This window comes from Hippoglossus hippoglossus, chromosome 18, assembly GCF_009819705.1.
Source record: "Hippoglossus hippoglossus isolate fHipHip1 chromosome 18, fHipHip1.pri, whole genome shotgun sequence".
Lineage (NCBI taxonomy): Eukaryota > Metazoa > Chordata > Actinopteri > Pleuronectiformes > Pleuronectidae > Hippoglossus > Hippoglossus hippoglossus.
In genome coordinates, this window is record NC_047168.1 from 16,595,661 (window position 1) to 16,618,157 (window position 22,497).

Sequence of the window (22,497 nt, forward strand, 5' to 3'; positions counted from 1 at the left end):
CCTGTAGTAGCTACCTGTAGAAGCTACTTGTAGTAGCTACTTGTAGAAGCTACCTGTAGTAGCTACTTGTAGTAGCCACCTGTAGAAGCTACTTGTAGTAGCCACCTGTAGAAGCTACTTGTAGTAGCCACCTGTAGAAGCTACTTGTAGTAGCCACCTGTAGAAGCTACTTGTAGAAGCTACCTGTAGAAGCTACCTGTAGAAGCTACTTGTAGTAGCCACCTGTATAAGCCACTTGTAGAAGCTACTTGTAGAAGCTACCTGTAGAAGCTACTTGTAGAAGCTACCTGTAGAAGCTACTTGTAGTAGCCACCTGTATAAGCCACTTGTAGAAGCTACTTGTAGAAGCCACTTGTAGTAGCCACCTGTAGAAGCCACTTGTAGTAGCCACCTGTAGAAGCCACTTGTAGAAGCTACCTGTAGAAGCTACCTGTAGAAGCTACTTGTAGTAGCCACCTGTAGAAGCCACTTGTAGTAGCCACCTGTAGAAGCCACTTGTAGAAGCCACTTGTAGAAGCCACTTGTAGAAGCTACCTGTAGAAGCTACCTGTAGAAGCTACCTGTAGAAGCCACTTGTAGAAGCCACTTGTAGAAGCTACTTGTAGAAGCTACTTGTAGAAGCTACCTGTAGAAGCTACCTGTAGTAGCTACCTGTAGAAGCCACCTGTGGAAGCCACCTGTGGAAGCCACCTGTAGTAGCCACCTGTAGAAGCTACTTGTAGTAGCCACCTGTGGAAGCCACTTGTAGTAGCCACCTGTAGTAGCCACCTGTGGAAGCTACCTGTAGAAGCTACTTGTAGTAGCCACCTGTAGAAGCCACTTGTAGTAGCCACCTGTAGAAGCCACCTGTGGAAGCCACCTGTAGAAGCTACCTGTAGAAGCTACTTGTAGTAGCCACCTGTAGTAGCCACCTGTAGAAGCTACTTGTAGAAGCTACTTGTAGAAGCCACCTGTAGAAGCTACTTGTAGTAGCCACCTGTAGAAGCTACTTGTAGAAGCTACTTGTAGTAGCCACCTGTAGAAGCTACTTGTAGAAGCTACTTGTAGTAGCCACCTGTAGAAGCTACTTGTAGTAGCCACCTGTAGAAGCCACCTGTGGAAGCCACCTGTAGAAGCCACCTGTGGAAGCCACCTGTAGTAGCCACTTGTAGTAGCCAGTTGTAGAAGCCACCTGTAGAAGCTACTTGTAGAAGCTACTTGTAGTAGCCACCTGTGGAAGCCACCTGTGGAAGCCACTTGTAGTAGCCACTTGTAGTAGCCACCTGTAGAAGCCACCTGTAGTAGCCACCTGTGGAAGCTACCTGTAGAAGCTACTTGTAGTAGCCACCTGTGGAAGCTACCTGTAGAAGCTACCTGTAGAAGCTACTTGTAGTAGCCACCTGTAGTAGCCACCTGTAGAAGCTACTTGTAGTAGCCACCTGTAGAAGCTACTTGTAGTAGCCACCTGTAGAAGCTACTTGTAGTAGCCACCTGTAGTAGCCACCTGTAGAAGCTACTTGTAGAAGCCACCTGTAGAAGCCACTTGTAGAAGCCACCTGTAGAAGCTACTTGTAGTAGCCACCTGTAGAAGCTACTTGTAGTAGCCACCTGTAGAAGCTACTTGTAGTAGCCACCTGTAGAAGCTACTTGTAGTAGCCACCTGTAGAAGCTACTTGTAGTAGCCACCTGTAGAAGCTACTTGTAGTAGCCACCTGTAGAAGCCACCTGTGGAAGCCACCTGTAGTAGCCACCTGTGGAAGCCACCTGTAGTAGCCACTTGTGGAAGCCACCTGTAGTAGCCACTTGTAGTAGCCAGTTGTAGAAGCCACTTGTAATAGCCACTTGTAGAAGCCACTTGTAGAAGCTACCTGTAGAAGCCACTTGTAGAAGCTACCTGTAGAAGCCACTTGTAGAAGCCACTTGTAGAAGCTACTTGTAGAAGCCACTTGTAGAAGCTACCTGTGGAAGCCACCTGTAGTAGCCACCTGTGGAAGCCACCTGTAGTAGCCACCTGTAGAAGCCACCTGTAGAAGCCACTTGTAGAAGCCACCTGTAGAAGCTACCTGTAGTAGCCACCTGTGGAAGCTACCTGTAGAAGCTACTTGTAGTAGCCACCTGTGGAAGCTACCTGTAGAAGCCACCTGTAGAAGCCACCTGTAGTAGCCACCTGTAGAAGCCACCTGTGGAAGCCACCTGTGGAAGCCACTTGTAGTAGCCACTTGTGGAAGCTACTTGTAGTAGCCACTTGTAGTAGCTACCTGTAGAAGCTACTTGTAGAAGCTACTTGTAGAAGCTACTTGTAGTAGCCACCTGTAGAAGCTACTTGTAGAAGCTACTTGTAGAAGCCACCTGTAGTAGCCACCTGTAGAAGCTACTTGTAGAAGCTACTTGTAGAAGCTACCTGTAGAAGCCACCTGTAGTAGCCACCTGTGGAAGCTACCTGTGGAGGTTAGGGTCTACAGTGTAGACCAACCTCACCGTGCTTAAGTCAATAAACTACCCACGTGTTACGTTATTGTGTTATCGAAGGAACTTGCGCATCGTTGTGTGTTTTAAATGTTGTACTTTCCACTCACACGCACAACTTTCTGACAAGTGCCGTGTTAGCTGTTTTTGTTAGCATGCTAACATTCATCAACAAACTGCTGTGCAACTTCCAGACATTACAGTTTAGAAACTTTAGCCCGTGTGCATGTGACGTTGATCTACAGGTACTATGCACTTCGTCTTATTGTGATACACACTTTATTCTCTCTGGTACTAGCACGACTCTTAAAGTAATGTTTTTTATATATATTATGATCAAAACATTATTTCTTGACTTACACATAGCTGACAATGAAGGTTAAATAATGGTAACTTTTGAGTCATCTTATTTTGTATGCATGCCAGGGTATATGTCATCTTTTAATGTCTTTTCTGTTTTATTCAAAGCTATTGTGATATTACTGCTTGACAAAATTGATTGCTAAAGTTTTTATGAATTTTTTTAAATTGTTTTAAAACTAAAATTGTTAAATTGATCTTAGATTGTTATGCATTTTGATCTGTCATGTAATGTGTGCAGAGAAAGTGATGAATGTCTGTCTTGACCACCGCAGCAACCATAGTTAACATGTCTGTGAACACTGTCTCCTCTCTTAGAACTGTGCAGGTTTTTACAATTACTGAAGTGGAACTGAAGGAAATGTTCTTATCATCATTGGACACACACTCATCCCAGTTGATGAAGCTGTCCAGATCACGTGAAGCACTTGGAAAAGACCTCAGGGCTCTTCTGGACATCTTTGATGACCAGGAAATGTAATCAGGAGATAAAGGCAGGGTTCTCCCTATGTTCATACATCATATATTTGGTTTATGATGCTTTAATATACAGGTGGTCAAGCAAGCAACACAATTTTTTTTTCTACACTTTGCTTCGTGCTGTGACTGAACTTACTGACCATTATTCTTACCTTTCCTGTGGAATATGATGGTTTGTAATATCTGAAAAAATATGTTGCCCATGTTTACAATGGGGAAAACCATTGTTCCTGTAGTTGTTGAATATCTTTGCATCAAACACATGCTATCAATGCTGTCTTTATAAACAAAATGGTCTAGAAAACAAATAAACATAAGTTGTGCATAAGTGTGAGACTGATTTTATTTTCAGACCATGTGATATTTGTTAATGTTCATTTTGTATCTTTCAGACAACTGATGTGGCCTCAGCTCTCCGAGGTCTGCCTTTCTATTTGAGGGAGGAGCCAGACAACTTTCTGAAGACGTGTCTGGTAAGATAACTTTGGTTAATGCCATTAAGGTTGTTTTCAATTTGACTGCTAAATATACAAGGGGCAGTAAATCTCTAATTAGAGAGCAAACAGACTGATTTGATAGGAATTTGCCAACAAATCTATGTTTTTATCTTTGAATTTAAAGGGATCGTTTACCGAAAAATTTAAATTCACTCATTATTTACTCAGCACTATGCTGATGGAGGGGTGGGTGAAGTGTTTGAGTCCACAACACACTTTTGGAGTTTCAGGGGTAAACAGTGAAGCAGCCAAATTCAATGCAAATGAAGTAACTGGCGGACTCCTTCAAACGGGAAAAAACATAAAATGCCTCCATGCTGCTCCTGTGGTGTCATCCAAGTGTCCTTAAGCCCCGACATTCAAATTCCACTTGAAATGTCATTTACACCGTGTTTTAAGCCTAAAAGTCTGCTAACGTAAGTAACGATGCTAACACGTGTGAATGTGAATGCGGCACCAGAGCAGGATATCAGAGCACATAGAGTCTAATTAGATTAATTGGGTTTACGGATACTTGGATGACACCATAGCAGCAGTAATGATGCACTTTAACTTTTTTTCTGCTGTTTTGCCAGTTACTTCAATTGTGTTGGATTTGCCTGCAACAGTGTTTACCCCTGAAACACCAAAAGTGTTTTGTTGACTCAAACACTTTACCCCCCCCCCCCCCCCCCCCCCCCCCTCTTCTCTCCTTTAGCATAGTGGTGAGTAAATAATAAGTTAATTTTCCTTTTTCGGTGGAACTATCGCTTTTAAGAACTAAAATCATTGGTCCACTAGTGAGCAAGATCAGTATACCTGGAAGGCTGGAAACTGCAGAACAGCTGAATTTTAAGAACACCTCAAGAAAATAATGTCAAATTTGGCACAAATGTTCAACAACAGATGACATCTGGGTGGTCAAAGGTCACCGTCACGATGGGCTCACAAAATGTTTGTCTTCTTGAATATATTTTCAATCTATATTAAATCTTATCTGCAAATTTTGAACAGTTGTCACTTGGACTCAAAGATTAACTAATTTGATTTCAGTGGTCAAAGGTCAAGGTGACCTCATGAGTCTGGAAAAAGGTGTATGTCACTGCACTTGTAGGCGGAGGCATACAACCACGGGGCCAAAATTATTGTTTAGTTATTAATGGGTGGGATGAAAACTTAAAAGAATATTTATTTTAGTCTCTGTTTGTGTTCTGTAGGATACAGACTCGGAGGAAATGTGTGTCAAAGGGGTCGAGCTCATCCTCATCTATGACTCGAGAACTGCCTTCATCCTTCTGTCTGGACCCATAGGGTCGCACACTTGAGGCCTGTCATGAACTTTGGTACAGAGTGCTCTGGCCTTGTTCAGGCCTGCCATGAAAACACACCCATACATTCATGTCAGTTTGTTTCATTAGTCATGTGTTTGTGTAGTTTTAACCATCCTATCTGTATTCAGTGTTTCTTCAATGCTGATTTGTTTCTCAAAAGACAAATGGTAGGTATGAGGTAATGATCCTGTGCTTAAAAGGATAGTTCACCGAAACAGAAAATTACGCTGCTTCTAGTCGAGTGTGAATGTTGGGGCTTCTGGACACTTGGATGACACCACAGGAGCAGTATGGGGGCATGTTATGTTTAAAAAAAAATGTATCCCCAGTTACTTAAGTTGTATTGGATTCTGCTGTAATGCTGTTTCGCCCTGAAACTCCAAAAGTGTTTTGTGGACTCTGGACACTTTATCCACCCCTCCATCAGCATAGTGGTAAGTAGATAATGAGTGAATTTAAATTTTTCTGTGAACTATCACTTTAAGGTGTAATGTGTTATTCTGTTACAGCCACATTGTGACTTGCTTTTCCATATGCTTTGTTTTGAAAAGAATTGTGCAATGGAACCATAAGGTTAACATAAGGATGAATATTGACACTCAAAATGTCTGCTGCTACTATTTCAATGTTGCCTATGTTGGCAGTTAAGTTATTGGTTTTATAATGGTTTGCACCAAATGTTTACCTATTGTTCATAATAAATAGATCATGTTTGAAGAATTTTGCAGTCTTTAGTACCCTCAACTGATGGGCAGTAAAGTTGAATTAACGCAACATTTTAAGTTTAAACTATAGTTATCTTAACCAAAACTGCAGTGCCATTGACTTATGTTTTCAATTTATAAGAATACACATATTCCAGTTTATCGTATGTAATATTTAAAGTACTTTAAGTTGACACAGCACGTAAGCCCTTAAGTTGAGTAAACTCAACAAAGCCTTGCAGCTGGTTGCTTTACTTTTTTAAGTTTGCTCGGTTTATCTTTTTTTTACAGTGCAGTTATGTTTTGGGCACTAAACAGGTGAAACTTCAAGGTCCAAAAATTCTATATTTTCTATATTCTTTTGTTTGCTGCTTCAAAATAAGCATTCATTATGTCTCCCTGAGTTTGATCATCCATTTCCAGACTTTGAAGGACTTTTATTTTAGCAGGGTTACAGGTCTGTAATGTTTTTAATGTTATTTAAATATAATTATAATTTAACTTGAATGTAATATGAATGTCAAATAAATGTATTTTAAATTTGCCTAAATGTAACAATGTATTTTCAATGTAATATTAATGTAAATGAAACCGACTCTGACAGGACTGTTTTGTTAGAAACTTTGCATTTGACTTATTTTTCAATTGGTCGAATTTATATTTCATAATGTTTGGTCTTTGTTTTTGTATTTGTTTTATATTTATAGCTTTTATTTTCTTAGTGTTTGTTTTTTGAAAAATATCTCGGTTGTTTTCACCGTGACTGTTGTTACCCGTTTTATTTTGAAGTTTATTCTCTTGTGTGTGTCTTTGACTTAGCTTCCTGTCACTTCGTCAAATGTTCATGTTTCACGCTGTTTCTTTCTTTGAAGTTTAGAGTTTTAGTTTAATATCCTGGCACCTGAAGTATGAGTCTTTTTATTTTAAATGCATTCTCCTTCTCATTTTTAATTAGAACCTTGATTCTGTTTTTCGATGTGTTGCTCTGTCAGTAGCGAATTGAATGTTAAGTTTCATCAGATGATGATGACGCTCAAGTTGCTTTGGAAACCAGACATGTCTGCGTCCACCGCAGTAAAAGTAGTAAAAGGTTTATGTTTTTTTCCAGATTGTCAGGATGTGGCTTCCTCTGTGGTTGCTATGTGTGTGTCTTTGGTTGCTAATCATTACGGAAGTTTGGGCAGCGACTTTCAAACTGGCTCTGATTGGTCCATGGTCATGTGACCCCATGTTCTCTCGGGCAATGCCAACGGCAGCAGCTAACCTGGCGCTGTCACGGTTACGGAGCGACAGTAGCCTGAGCAGAGGGTATTGGTACGATGTGAAGCTGCTGGATGAAGACTGCTCCACCTCCAAAGGTTTGTTCAAATGTGACGAAAAATTATTTCCACGGAGATGGTTCAACTTTATTTCTATTTCAGACAAAGAGCTCTGTGTTATTTTAATAAATTAATTAGAAACTTAGTTTTCAAATGCATAATTGTTAATTTTCTGAATTCTGTTTCCATTTTTATATGTAACTATTATCATATAAGTTTTTCTTATTCTCTGGTTTTATTTCAGCTCTGACAGAACTTGGAGAGATGGAGGGTTATGGCCACGCCTACATTGGACCATTTAACCCCGCCCTCTGTCACGCGGCATCCTTATTGGCTCAGCACTGGGAGGTGGGGCTTGCATCTCCAGGCTGTCTAGATGCTAATTGGATGAATCTGCCGCCCATCACTCCTCCCAGCAGGGTTCTGTTCACCGTGCTCAAGTTCTTCCAATGGGCGCATGTCGGGATTATCTCAGGTGAACGCATGACATCATTGCGTGGGAGTGGTCTCGTTTCGCTTCATATGATGACGTAAAAATGTATTAATAAAAAATGATTACATTCATTGTGAAATATTTAATCTTGATAAAGGTTTGGTCTCATAAAATCTAAATACAAACATGTTAATATTTTACACTTATTTATATTGTGTGTATATATGTTCGTTTGTATACACACTTTATATAATGAAGATCTGAGGTAATTTAAATAAGGTTTAGAGTAAAACAGTTTTCACAGTGTTTAACTTTAACTTCATTTTTAATACGAAATTGAATTTACTTATTTACATGTTATCGACGATGAAGAGAAAAATAAAGAAATAAATGAACTGGAAACAATCCAGTGTTATGATAATTAGATATAATATCTAAATGAGTAAATGTTATGTTGTATTAACATAACGTTAAGTAAATATTATATTTCATTATTAATCATTTTATTACATCAATATATTTGTTTTTATACTTTTGTAAAATTATTATTATGAACATAATAATGATTTCCATCAATAAAAGAAGTTTAATTTGTGTTTGCTTCTCCTCTTCATCTTCAGCTCCATCCAACCTATGGGAGAGCACTGGGCAGGAAGTGGCCTCTGCGCTCCGGGCTATGGGGCTCCCGATTGGCCCAGTGGTTACCATGGAAACGAGGAACAAAGTCGGAGCTCGGAAGGCACTGAAAGTGATCAGAGAGACCGACAAGGTCAAAGGTCAGAACTGAATGATCTTATTTGAAAAGAATATACAGGACTGTCTCAGAAAATTAGAATATTGTGATAAAGTTCTTTATTTTCTGTAATGTAATTAAAAAAACAAAAATGTCATGCATTCTGGATTCATTACAAATCAACTGAAATATTGCAAGCCTTTTATTCTTTTAATATTGCTGATTATGGCTTACAGCTTAAGAAAACTCAAAAGTCCTATCTCAAAAAATTAGAATATTTCCTCAGACCAAGTAAAAAAAAGATTTATAACAGCAAAACAAAATCAAACATTTGAAAATGTCCATTAATGCACTCAGTACTTGGTTGGGAATCCTTTTGCACGGATTACTGCATCAATGCGGCGTGGCATGGAGGCAATCAGCCTGTGGCATTGCTTAGGGTTTATGGATGCCCAGGATGCTTCAATAGCGGCCTTTAGCTCATTTGCATTGTTGGGTCTGGTGTCTTTCAGCTTCTTCTTCATAATACCCCACAAATTCTCTATGGGGTTCAGGTCAGGGGAATTGGCAGGCCAATCGAGGACAGTAATGCCATGGTCAGTACACCAGTTACTGGTGGTTTTGGCACTGTGGGCAGGTGCCAGATCATGCTGGAAAATGAAATCCTCATCTCCATAGAGCTTTTCAGCAGACGGAAGCATGTAGTGCTCTAAAATCTCTTGGTACACAGCTGCATTTACTCTGGACTTGATGAAACACAGTGGACCAACACCAGCAGCTGACATGGCTCCCCAAACCATCACTGACTGTGGGAACTTCACACTGGATTTCAAGCAACTTGGATTTTGCTCCTCTCCAGCCTTTCTCCAGACTCTGGCGCCTTGACTTCCAAATGAAATACAACACTTGCTTTCGTCTGAAAAGAGGACTTTGGACCACTCTGCAACTGTCCAGTGCTTCTTTTCCATAGCCCAAGTCAGACGCTTCTTCCGTTGTCTTGAGTTCAGAAGTGGCTTGACCATGGGAATACGGCTATTGTAGCCCATTTCCCGGACACGTCTGTGAACAGTGGCTTTTGATACCTGGACTCCAGCTTCAGTCCACTGTCTTTGAAGCTCCCCCAAATTCTGGAAGCGACCCTTCTTCACAATGCTGTTAAGGCTGCGGTCATCTCTCTTGGTTGTGCAGCGTTTCCTGCCACATTTCCCCCTTCCAACAGACTTTTTGTGGATGTGCTTTGAAACTGCACTCTGTGAACAGCTTGCTCTTTGAGAAATTTCTTTTTGTGTCTTACCCTCCTGATGGAGGGTGTCAATGATGGTCCTCTGGACAGCAGTCAGATCAGCAGTCTTCCCCATACTTGTGATTTAGTTTACTGAACCAAGCTGAGTGTTTTTCAAGGCTCAGGAAACCCTTGCAGGTGTTTCGAGTTAATTAGACGATTCAAGTGATTAGTTGAATACCCTACTAGTATACTTTTTCATGATATTCTAATATTTAGAGATAGGATATTTGAGTTTTCTTAAGCTGTAAGCCATAATCAGCAATATTAAAAGAATAAAAGGCTTGCAATATTTCAGTTGATTTGTAATGAATCCAGAATGCATGACATTTTTGTTTTTTTAATTGCATTACAGAAAATAAAGAACTTTATCACAATATTCTAATTTTCTGAGACAGTCCTGTAAACAAAGAGACTGTAGATGCTGTTAATTTATTTCACATCATCAGGTTCTACATAGTTATTATTATTGTTTTTAATTATTATCTATAATCATAGATGAATCATGAATGAGTTGAAAATCTAAAGTTAAATATCAACATCAGGTTCTGTAGAAAAACATCAGATAACACGTTTAACTGTTTTATTTTTATTATTCATATCAGCACCTATTGTTTTAATAATCAGTCGATTGTTAAGTGAATCATTTCTCATGTGAGACATTAATCTTTATTGCCAATTCATTTCCAGTCAATCAACTCATAAATTAAAGTATTGATTTTGGCTGTATAGTTGTGGGTCATGTGGAGAAGAGTGGGTTTATTAATGCAGGTTTTCAGGATCCAACAGCTGCTGCTTGAGTGAAGTAAATGACACGTGATCCAGAACGCACTGAAGCACCGGGGAACGTTAAAAAGTTAAAAATGTTTAATCGAAATACTCATCAAACTAACAACAGACTCGATCGGCAGTCAACATCGGCTTTGTTCCGCTTCCCCGTTCTCACAGTTGATCCAAAAACCCATTAGTTAAAATAGCCTCCTCTTTTAGTATCGGGGTAGAGTCAAATAATATTACTAATATATAACAATAATTCTTATTAAACAGATGTACTGCAAAATTCATGTCGAAATATTCTGTAATTTAATGAAATTAATATTAAACTGTAAACAAATTTCAGAATTCATTTGAGTTCCAACAATTAGCAGTTATTAAATTAGGCGATTTAAAGTCAAGTAAATAAAGTAGATTTAGAGTAAAATATTTATTTCTGACACAGTTAAATCAGGATAACATTAAAAACTATTGTTATTGTTTCTGTTGCAGTTGTGATCATGTGCATGAGCTCTCTTCTGATTGGTGGAGAGGATCAGAGAGAGCTCCTATTGGCTGCTCTGGACATGGGGATGGTTTCTGATGGTTATGTGTTTATACCATACGACACTCTGCTGTACGCCATGCCGTACCAGGTGAGTGATTGACAAGTGACAACTTCAATCGAAAAAGGTCAATAACTAATCAATGTTATACTAAAGTGATCAATCAACTATAAGAGCACTCACAGTTTATATCTCTGTTAAGGCTTTGTTTGTTTGTTTGTTTGTGTGTGTGCGTGTGCGCGCGTTAAATAAAAATTTGACACTTAAGTCAAATTTTTTTATTTATCTTTTAATTGTGTTGTAAAATGTTTGAAACTTAGTTCTGATTGGTTCCTTTTCTCTTTTTTTTGTCAATCAGGACACAGTGTTCCCTCAGCTGACCAACAGCACGCAGCTGCGTCACGCCTACAGCTCCGTGCTGACAGTTACTATGGCGTCCGACCAGAGTTTCTACGAAGCTTTTCATCAGGCTCAAATCAGCCGAGAGATCCGGTCAGCTGTCGCTGCAACAGAGGTAAATAAACAACGAATACAAAATACACAACTTCTACTACAAAACATGATGGTTGAAATGTTAGGTATTGAACAGGTGTATAAGTTGGATCAACAGAAATTATTTCATTCTTAATTTTTGAATCAACTAGTTAAGCAGCAGATTTTGTAAAAACCTATTTTACCATCTCTGATGATTTCAGTTTACATGTAAAGATTGTTTTCTTCTGACAAGTGAAGAAAGGAACTGAATGTGTCATCATTGGCGTGAGTTAGCGTGAGTTAGCGTTAGTTAGCGTGACAACGAGACGTTGAAGATGTGTCACAGGATTTGAGTATAAAATCACCAGGTGAAGTTTGGTCTTGAATGTTTTCTGCAGGTATCTCCAGTGTTTGGAACTATCTTCAACATGGTGTATTTCGTTGCTAAGGCGGTGGAGGAGCGTCGTCAGGCAGGAGGTGGGCACTGGGTGATGGGTGACCACCTCATCCAATCAGATGGAGGCTTTGATTTCCAAGGCTTTAATCAGGTCAGAGACATTGAAACAGACGTGAAGTAATAAGTAGTTTGATGCCGAGACAAAATGAAAACAATAAAAATAAAAACGCATGAATTAAAGATGTGGTCTTTAAAAACAACTAATCAGATTTTACAGTCGACATTAGCGATGATCACTCAACAGACGAATCTTGTAGATTAAAAACAGTAATAGATAATAGAAAGAAGCTCATAGATCATCTAGGACTTCTGACTGTACCAATATGATGATGGTCCTGATCTTGATCCTGGTCAGATGACATCATCACCTTCCTCTGTTTAACCTGTTGTTTTTCTCAGGTTTTATACGGAGGTAAAAAGGGGCGTGGCCTGCAGGCCAGGTACGTGGTGTTGGACAGCGATGGCGATCGACTTGTGCCGACACATTCGCTCGCTCCGACACACACAGACGGGATGGTCGGTCTGAGACCCCTGAGCCGCTCGTTCATCTTCCCCGGAGGAAAACCCCCCAAAGCCAGTTTTTGTTGGTTCAGTCCAGAGGAGACATGCAGCGGCGGTGAGTTACTTATAACATGTTACATGTATGTACATGTAGAGGTGCACTTAGCGCCCCCTGCTGTCACATGGTAGGTAATCTCCTGCTTCTGCAGGTCTCGACATGGTGACGATGATCTTCATCTTCCTGTTGCTCTGTGCTCTGATTGGAGCATTTTTCTACTGGATCAGGTCAAACACACACACACACACACACACATAGATATTATTATTAATAATGATAATAATAATAAAAATAATGGTGACGTCTGCACAGGAAGTACAGGAGATCAACGAACGTCACCAAACTGATCCTGACTCTGGACGACATCGTCTTCATCGACACTCAAGTCAGCAGGAAGGTCAGTGTCGCACCGGGCGCCGTGGTGGTGTCATCACCTGGTCGTCTGCAGGTAACCAACAACGAGCTGCTGCTCACGTTGTTGTTGTTGTTGTTGTTGTTGTCATAGAAACTGAACGACGAGTCGATCATGAGGAGTCTTCTGGAAATTAAAACTCCGTTTCGCTCGATCGCTCGAAGTTACATCCTGACGTCAGCTGAGAGTTCCAACATCGGAATACTGGAGGTACAACTGTCTCACTGTCTCAATGTGTACCTGTCTCCCTCTGCAACTGTCTGAACTGTCTGCCTGTCTCACTCTGCAACTGTTGGTCAATCAATCACATTTTATTTGTCTCATATTCAAAGTTTGTCTCATAGATGTTAAGAAGGATCAACATCCTCTGTTCTTAACTCAACAAGAGTCAAACTAGCAGAGAATCTTTGTGATCAGTGAATAAAGCTCAGTCCCATGTGAGGATCCTCTCCCAGGACACAAGTCCAACAGATGCTGATGGAACTGAACACATCAACACAACAACAGGATTCACTACATGAGAAGAACCAGTTTGTAACTTCATGTTTAAAGTGTTTATACATGATGTCTGATGGAGATGAAGGAGCAGACACATGAACTGAGGAGTTACTGTCAGTGATGGTAGAAGATGTGAGGAGACATGTTGTGTATCAAGAAGTCTTGTTGTGATCATAGTCCACGATGAGGATCCACCATCTACCTGTCTCATTGTCTCTAGAGGTGTGAATCTCTAGTCACCTCACTTTCGATTCAGATGATTCGATGATAAAACAATTATCGATGCATCAAAGAGTTTTATTTCTATACATGATGTATTTTTTTTATCACTGTGTGACTAGAGGTTTGCATCTTCACCAGCCTCATGATTTAAAAAGTATTATAGACCCTATTATAGACAAAATAAGCTTTTCAATTCAATAATCTGCCGCCAACAGTCAGTTTATAACAGTGGTCAGTGATCTCCACACTGATTTGACTTCATTCCGTTTACACGTGTGCTACATCCTTAGTCTGTATCAGTGTGGCTCCCCCTGGCAGAATCGAGGAGCATTACTCCGCTGGTCAACAAGAGATTCTGCTCCTCTGATGTTTTCTAATCATCACACTTAGAACTGATCTTTATAAAAACCTGATGAATTCATATTTATGTTCCTGGATAAACGGGGCGTCGCAGGAAACTTATCGATTATGTTCAGTCTCTGAATCGATCGTTCACGTGATGCATCAAAAAACTATTAATTCCTCCACCTCTAATTGTCTCACTGTCGCACTGTGCGTGCATGTCTGTCTAATTGTGTATTGTTTGTATTGTCTCACTGACTCTTGCTCTGATTGGCTGCATTGTTACCAGGGCGACTGGGTTTGGATGAAAAAGATTCCTGCTGGAAAGACGATGACAGCTGTCAATCAAAACACCCAGAGTCTGTTTAACCATGTACGTAGATTTCACGTTGACTTAATGACTAATTATTGATCAATGTATTGATTTGTATATTGATTAATATACAATATTTCAGGGATTGGCCAGTAAGTTTGGCTGCGCCCAGCAGGTGGTGCTGGACTTTTATAAACAGTCTATGGTGCCGAGTGAAGTTAGAAAACTGTGTTCATCCTACCTAGATTATCTGCACTGATGATTTTGTGGTTTATATATGTTTGAATTATTTACTGAACTGATGTGTTTTTTCATATGTGACATGTCTGTTAAACAACCGAAACAATCTTCAGACCAAGTTCTAAACTTTCAAAATAACAGCTCTGTAATTCAGCTCAGTAAAAAGCCTTACAGCAACAAAGTGAACCTGGAGCTTTTACTTTGAAGACAAATTGATGAAGAGGAAATTATATTGTCGTGATGGAGATCAGCTCCTGTGAATGTGTCAGTCTGATAAAAATTAAATCAGCTGGACAGATATCACAGGCCGCCAGTTGCTGACCACTGGTATATCAGTTAATATGTTGATTCAAATATAAATATTAGTATAGTAAATATTGATTCATTTATTTAGTATATTGATACATTTAGAAAGTTTTCAGATGAAGATGTTAAAATGCTGTGTGCTATGTTCAGTTACGGGAGATGAGACATGAGAACCTGAACTTATATCTTGGACTCTTTCTGGACTCTGGGATCTTCGCTCTCGTGGTTGAACATTGTCCTCGAGGAAGTTTGGCTGATCTGCTCGCAGACGCCACCATGAGGCTGGACTGGATGTTCAAGTCCTCGCTGCTTATGGACCTGATCAAGGTGCTGCTCAGACACTAATAATAATAATCATGTTTATAATATCAATGATAAATAATAATTAAATTGTGTGTGTTTCAGGGTATGAAGTATCTTCATCTTCGAGGTTTGAGTCACGGTCGACTGAAGTCGACAAACTGTTTAGTTGATGGACGTTTTGTTCTGAAAATCACTGATTACGGACTTCCCATGATCCTTCACTCTCAGAGCCTCAGTCTCTCTGAGGATCCACAAGGTAAAACCTGTTTATTTCTATTTTTCTATTTTGATTTATGTTTATATATGTTAATATGTGTTCATATAACCCCTGGATAAAAGTGTTAGGGTTACGGTTAGATGACCTTCCATGGCTACACTAATGATGGGTTCACACCAAACACAAAGCAAATTTTGTTGTTTCGTTGCTTGTGCGATTTGTGTTGCAGGATCATTTGTGTTTACTCACATTTATTTGCGACCACTGACTGTTCACACAATAACACAGGTAGATGCCAGGATCTGTCTCCAGTGAGTTTCCTTCTCTGCGTTTCAACCCGAGCGAATGATGCAAATTTCACATCCGTCCCGCCATTTGCATCTATTTGCATCTCTCCAATGACTTCGTATATAATTTACGTTTACGTCTGTTACTTGAAGACCTTTTCTATAGTTTGTTTGACAGCACATGACACAAGGTGAGACGGACTGTCTTTCATCTGATTGGTCCTTTCAGAGCATCCATGCATTTCTTACAATATGATTGGTTAAGGGGTGGGGCTAACACAGAGAGAAGAGCATTGTGTCTTTCTGTCAGTCAGTGTTTCTCTACCTGTCTCTCTCCCTCTCAACCTGTCTGTCTGTCTCTCAGAGCTGCTGTGGTCCGCCCCGGAGCTTCTGAGGAACTCGGTCCGTGGAGGTTCATTTGCCGGAGATGTTTTCAGTTTCTCTATCATCATACAGGAAGTGATCTCACGCACGCTGCCGTATGCCATGATGGACATGCCCGCCCACGGTGAGAAAGGATGGTCCAGGCACTACCTGTCTCTCTGTCTGTCTCTCCCCCATCTCTCTCTCACCTGTCTCTCTCTGCCTGTCTGTCTGTTAGAGATCATGGAGCGTCTAAAGACGCCCCCTCCGCTCTTCAGACCGGTGGTTTCGGTGGACGAAGCTCCGAGCGAATGTCTGAGTCTGATGAACGAATGTTGGAATGAAGATCCGAGTAAGAGACCGAGCTTCAACGACATTGTCAAACAGGTGGGAACAGCTGCCACCTGCTGGCCACATGACAAACTGCACAATACAATACAAAATCCAGTGTGTGTTTTACATGATGATGAATATGTGTGTGTTTCTGTGTCTTGTGTTTTTGTATGATTGTGTGTTTTGTGTGTTTGTACATTATGTGTTAGTGGGTTTGCATTAATCCAGGGAAGTGGGGGAACATCATCTACTCTAATGTTGTGGGATTGTGTGATTTGTGTGTTGTGTATTTTTTGTTAACTTGTTGATGTATTTGTGTATCTGCAGTTTCGGGGCATAAATCGAGGGAAGCGTGCGAACATCATCGACTCCATGTTGCGGATGTTGGAGCAGTACAGTTCAAACCTGGAGGATCTGATCAGAGAACGAACAGACGAACTGGAGGTCGAGAGGAACAAGACGGAGAAACTGATTGGACAACTTCTGCCCAAGTACGACATCAGTAAAACCTTGAATGAGAGCACAGGTCTGACACAGCAGTGACACCTGATGGCTGTGCAGTGGATCACTACGTGATGTTTTTAAGTTTCCTTCAGTATCACAGTGATCCACTGAAAGTTGTCTGTACATGACAGATTTCAGTCAATTCAGCTGCTTTTATTTTGAGACTTTGGGAAACACACTCGTTTGTGTCGCTCTTTACACACAAACAGAAAAATGCATTTAATTAGTTATTAATTGATGTCAGATTATGATACCAGATCGTTCCGGTGACTTTAACCCTCAAGTGCTGACTGTGTGTGGAAGGGGAACGGAGTGCACATAAAAAGTTTTTTCGGTGTATTTAAATGAGTCTGTGGAGGTGAGGGGGCTGGGAGAGCACCCTCACCTGCACCACAGAGGATCAATCAGCGCAGGTGAGAGCTGTTAGCTGATTGGTCCTCGTGCTTAAAAGGCATCATCGGAGCTGCCTCAGGAGACTCAGAACTCCAACACTGCCTGAACCAGAGGACTCGGAGACACTAAGCTGCAAAGCTAGTCGCTTTATGTTTGATTTAAGTTTGTTTGTTTATTAATAAAGATGCTTAGAAGCAACACGTCTGTCTCTGGCTGTGTGTGGGAGAGCCCCGTGGCAAGGTCAACTGCCACAGAGTCATATGAGTTCATTGTTAAAGTATGAAGTGAGTGCAGGTTAGAGTCTGGACACCCAGACAGGAGACTGACATGGTACAAACAAAATGCTGCTTCTGCTCTGATCTTGAAGCAGCAGCACTAATCGTTGGTTCGATCTATATGTTTATTATTCAGGTTGGTGGCTAATGTATGTATGTATATTGATATGATCTATACGTCTCTCATTGTTTCAGATCAGTGGCTCAAGCTCTGAAAAAAGGGAAACCCGTTCGACCTGAACATTATTCAGATTCGACTCTTTACTTCAGTGACATCGTTGGATTTACAACCATCTCAGCTCTCAGCGAGCCAATCGAGGTATCTGCTCTCTTACATCCTGTTTTGTTGGGAGTTGTAGTCTTTTCCTGGGTTAGGATTCCTTCAGTGTTAATGTTGAGAAGGTTTTTATTGGGAGCTGAATTCTCAGAGTTTTCCTCCTGTCCAAAACACCCCGAACCCTAGAGCTGCCGATTCGATCCAGTAAAAGTACTGACCCTAACCCTTAAAAATCACAGACACAGGAAGTCTCTGAGGGGCTGTGCGTCGAGCTGCCACAAACGTTTGCTCATCTTTTTGCTTTTAACTTAAGATCCAGACGTCCAACGACTAAAATCCTTCATCCGATTCAAATATAGAGTTAAAAACCACCAAGCTCTAAAGAGTGTATTCTGAAAATGCGACTTCCAACTGGATAAAATTCACTTTTGCGGATCTGACCCGACCGACAAGTGAAATGCACCGTTACCTTGATTAAAACTGGAGATTCTCCAGGATTAAAAATGTAATGTAAATTTCATAGATAATATGTAAATAGATATAATACAGGTCAAGTTGATTTTAGATGTTTGTTTTATAGTAGATCATTTTGAACTAAAAGTGTGTGTGTGTGTAGGTGGTTGACCTCCTGAATGACCTCTACACCATGTTTGATGCCATCATTGCGAGTCATGACGTCTACAAGGTAAACTGTTTACCTCCACAAACACATTTGCTCTTACTTAACACAAGTGACCTTTAACTAAGATTACATGACAAGAGAATTACTGAGATCAGTGTTTGTTCTTCTTCCTGATTCACTGAAGTCTAATGATGCATCACAGAGTCAGAGCATCCATCAAAGCTTTGTTTTCAGGTGGAAACGATCGGAGACGCCTACATGGTGGCGTCAGGCGTCCCAAACAGGAATGGAACCCGACATGCAGCTGAAGTGGCCAACATGTCTCTGGACATCCTGCACTCGATCGGAGCCTTTAAGATCAAACACATGCCTGAGATCAAAGTGAAGATACGCATAGGCCTGCACTCAGGTAATACACACACGGCCCCGTCATGTCGTTACCATGGCGTCATGTCGTTGTCATGTCGTTAACATGGCGTCATACTGCTCAAAGCACAGTGAACATTATTAGTTCTGGACCAACTCTCTGGTTGACTGTCAGCTCGGTTATGGCCTGGTGCTCATTGGTGACCTGGTCAGCTGGTTAACTGGTCAGCTTTGGTGCCTGCAGATGAGGATGAGTCACATTGAAGAATAATCTGGTGACCACAGGTTGACCAGATGTAGGACAGGAGCCAACAGGTCATGGAGGCATGTAGCGTGTTACTAATATGTTACTATTGTAATATTGCTGATGCACCAGTTGATTCATCTGATGTAACCACATCCAGTTCCTCCTGTAGATTTTTCACATCTTGAAACTCACAACAACTGATTTTATGCGTTTATTGAGGTTTGATTCATGCTCAAGGACACAGAAACATGAGTTAATGATATGAATGAAACACTCAACAAAATCCCAACTCTTTGTTGTCCTGGCTCCTAAACGGTGGAACGAGCTCCCCAATGACATCAGGATAGAAAGTCTACACATCATCCGCCGCAAACTAAAAAAACATCTCTTCCGACTATACCTTGAATAAAAACGAATACAAAAATTAAATAGTAGCGCTTTAGTTTCACTTATGTCACTTACATGTTGCACTTTGTAGTTTGGGTTTCTTGAAGAAAATTGTACTTTCTTGATTCTTGTTCTGTGTTTGTTCCTCATGGTTGATGCACTCATTGTCGCTTTGGATAAAAGCGTCAGCTAAATTAAATGTAATGAAGCAGAAACGTATGTTCCAGCTGCAGCTTCCACACGCTGTGGGTGTGTTGACTGAGCACGTGACCTGTGTATGTGCTTAGGTCCGCTCGTAGCTGGTGTGGTTGGACTCATGATGCCCAGGTATTGTCTGTTTGGAGACACGGTGACCACAGCATCACACATGGAAGCCACTGGACTGCGTACGTAAAAACAGTCTGATCTGAGTTTGATTTCTCTTGTTTCTCTTGTTTGAAAGATTGTGAGTCAACATGAAACGTGATTAAGTTTTTTCTGTGTCCAGCCTATAGGATCCACATCAGTCTGAGCACGATGAAGGTTCTGACCAGCCTCAAACTGGGATATCACTTCGACACCAGGAAAGCTCAGGTCTGATTAACTGCTCTGACCTTTCATCTGTGTTTTTTATATATATATATAAACACACAATCACATTATTGAATAATTAAAATTACATTTACACAAATTAGATATTTCATCAGCTGAAATTACTGATGATGAAGGTGATGATGTTTTTTTTCCAGGTGAAGGGCTCGGAGGACACCTATTGGCTAATTGGGCAAGATGGTTTCAGTAAACCTCTTCCTGTTCCTCCAGATCTGACCGGAGGGTAAGAGGTTACTTAAATGTAAACACATGATCATTTGTATTTAAATACATCTTAACTTTCTCTGTCGTCATGTCTCTTTCTGTCTGTCTCTCTTTCTCTTTCTGTGATGCATCTCTCGCTCTCTCTGACTCTCTGTGATGCATCTCTCGCTCTCTCTGACTCTCTGTATGTCTGTCTGTGATGTGTCTCTGTCTGTGATCTCTCTCTCTCTCTCTCTCTCTCAGGGCCAGTAACCATGGTATCTGTCTTGATGAGATTCCAGTTGAGAGACGTCAAAAATTTCTGGACCGACAGAAGATAAAGAAATAATTTACATACACACCAACCCCCCCCCACCATCACACACACCGACTCTACCTCAAACGCTGTGCTTTAAGGACATTTTCTTAGCCAATGAAACATTTTCAGCCAAATGCAATAAAACTGGTGGAACCTCAAGATTTGTAATTGTGGGGAAAGCAAAATAAAGTTTTGAACATATAAGGGAAATACAAATAATATAAATAAGAGTAACATCTGGATAGTGATTGTCTGATGTCACTTCATCAGGTTTATATTGAACCAGTAATTTCTGTGCCTCATGTGGGTCTGATACTTTAACATTTTATTGTCTTTGACTAGCATGTAGACTGTTGTATAAACACAAGTTCAAACCGTGGCTCGCCCTCACATCGTAGATGCTGAGTGATATTTCTCAAAACTTCAACTTAAATTCAAACATTTCTGAGTTTCTTCTTCTGATTGTTGTTCAGCTGTCGACAGTCATTCAAAAGTCAGGAGGAGCGACGGAGGATGCAGTCACAATTAATTTGAATGTGTTTCAAGCTGAGCAGAGTCAATGAGGCACTTCAGTTCATGATCAGTTGATTGAACGATACTAAACTTTACTACAGGATCAGTAACATTTTAATTAATATAATGATTTATTCCATCAGTCATGTGATCACAGTGTCTTAACTTAATGTATTCAGAGATAAAATTGTCAGTATCTTATTTTTATAACGAAAGACAAGAACAAAGTGATAAAATCTAAAAAACTTGATATAACAAACCTTGTCCTTTAACCAAGTGTTTGTTGACATTTATTCTAATTAAAATGTCGACACAGGTGTAGTTCAACAGTCCTGATTGGTCCAATAATGTGTAAATTCAAGGTATTGCAAAAAGGTGATATCCAGCGAAATGTGATTAGTAACTTAATCTGCAAATGTTCATTTATTCTTGTATGTCAATGTCACTGTTGTGTTTGTCATGTTACCAAGAAATCAATAAAATGTTCAGCCTGTAGTTCATCTGTGTTTTTTAATGAGTGAAGTACATTAAGTTTCTATTTATTCAGTTCGGAGTGGTTTTTAATTATTATCTCTTCCTTAGTGTGCCAGTAGGGGTAGTGTTTGTCTGACAAACTAATATAAATCGGTACTCAATCATTCAATTAATAAATAAATAAATAATTAAAAAGGGTTAGGGGTTAGGGTTAGAAAAAATATCTCGATGACTCCCCCTGCTTCGTCCGACGACTGGGCAGTTTGAACTAGGGAGTCAAAGGCAATGCACTGGCCCACGCACGTCATCGAGTACTCTCCATTCTCACCTATCCCCTTTGCCTGAAATGGCTTTTGATATGAGTTGGTTTTTAATATGAACGTTATTTTGTTTTTGGATATTGTTCCTTTAAAAAAACTGGTTTAAGTTTTGTTGATATTTTAAATCTTTCATTGTAAGTGCTTTCTGTTTTTGTTTTCTGTATTGATATTTCATGATTTATTGATTGTCATTCCATTGTTTGAATTATTGGTTGTTTGATTTTTACGGAGTTGGTTGGACTATTATTTCTATAGATACTATTTTAATTTCCTAATTTTACATTATGGAACACATCATCAGTAGTGGACCTCAGGATCATCGGGTGTTTCGGCCATCATCACTAGACACCCTCTCCCGAGGAAGGCCCCGCCAGGGTTGATCAAGCCCCAGGGTGTGTCCAACTAAGTTTTATTATAATCTAATTCTAAGATAATTTAGAAAAGGATTCACGGTTTTGTTAAGGATCAACTGGTTAGTATTAGAATTAATATTTAAGGATAAAATGGTTTGGGTTTGGATTAGAGTTAAGATTAATATAAAGGATTAAAAGGTTAGGTTTAGGCATGGGGTTAACTGCTTAGGTTTAGGCGTAGAATTAACTGGTTAGGTTTAGGCGTATAATTAACTGGTTAGGTTTAGAGTTAAGGTATTGATTAAGGTTAGGATAATGGTTAAGATTAGAATTAAGGTCATGTTGAGGCCTCTGGCTCTGGCTCTGAGTTTCAGCCCCTAGTGGAGACTCTGGGGATGACATCCTTTAAATTCTGGTTCTCTTCAGTAGGTGGAGTTGGATAAATAACTGAGTCATACTCACTCT

The 22,497-nt window shown here is 40.2% G+C and overlaps 1 protein-coding gene across 2 annotated transcripts in view; it reads left to right on the plus strand.

Annotated features, from left to right (window-relative positions):
• Positions 1–21,384, plus strand: part of LOC117779228 (retinal guanylyl cyclase 2-like) — a 23,413-nt gene extending 2,029 nt beyond the window's left edge. The window contains exons 1-24 of one of the 2 annotated variants that reach the window (XM_034615235.1): positions 3,124–3,758; positions 4,979–7,154; positions 7,360–7,590; positions 8,169–8,324; positions 10,830–10,972; positions 11,241–11,396; positions 11,755–11,904; positions 12,213–12,429; positions 12,524–12,599; positions 12,685–12,769; positions 12,878–12,994; positions 14,136–14,219; positions 14,856–15,032; positions 15,111–15,264; positions 15,877–16,020; positions 16,114–16,262; positions 16,536–16,699; positions 17,576–17,699; positions 18,274–18,342; positions 18,514–18,688; positions 19,567–19,665; positions 19,767–19,852; positions 20,008–20,093; positions 20,318–21,384. In XM_034615235.1, the coding sequence (XP_034471126.1) occupies positions 6,914–7,154; positions 7,360–7,590; positions 8,169–8,324; positions 10,830–10,972; positions 11,241–11,396; positions 11,755–11,904; positions 12,213–12,429; positions 12,524–12,599; positions 12,685–12,769; positions 12,878–12,994; positions 14,136–14,219; positions 14,856–15,032; positions 15,111–15,264; positions 15,877–16,020; positions 16,114–16,262; positions 16,536–16,699; positions 17,576–17,699; positions 18,274–18,342; positions 18,514–18,688; positions 19,567–19,665; positions 19,767–19,852; positions 20,008–20,093; positions 20,318–20,402 (3,168 nt within the window). In that variant the 5' untranslated portion in view covers positions 3,124–3,758; positions 4,979–6,913 and the 3' untranslated portion in view covers positions 20,403–21,384. Of the gene's footprint in view, positions 1–3,123; positions 3,759–4,978; positions 7,155–7,359; positions 7,591–8,168; positions 8,325–10,829; positions 10,973–11,240; positions 11,397–11,754; positions 11,905–12,212; positions 12,430–12,523; positions 12,600–12,684; positions 12,770–12,877; positions 12,995–14,135; positions 14,220–14,855; positions 15,033–15,110; positions 15,265–15,876; positions 16,021–16,113; positions 16,263–16,535; positions 16,700–17,575; positions 17,700–18,273; positions 18,343–18,513; positions 18,689–19,566; positions 19,666–19,766; positions 19,853–20,007; positions 20,094–20,317 lie in introns of those variants that run through there. The other variant, XM_034615234.1, reaches the window with a different exon arrangement.
• Positions 21,385–22,497: the final 1,113 nt, after the last annotated feature.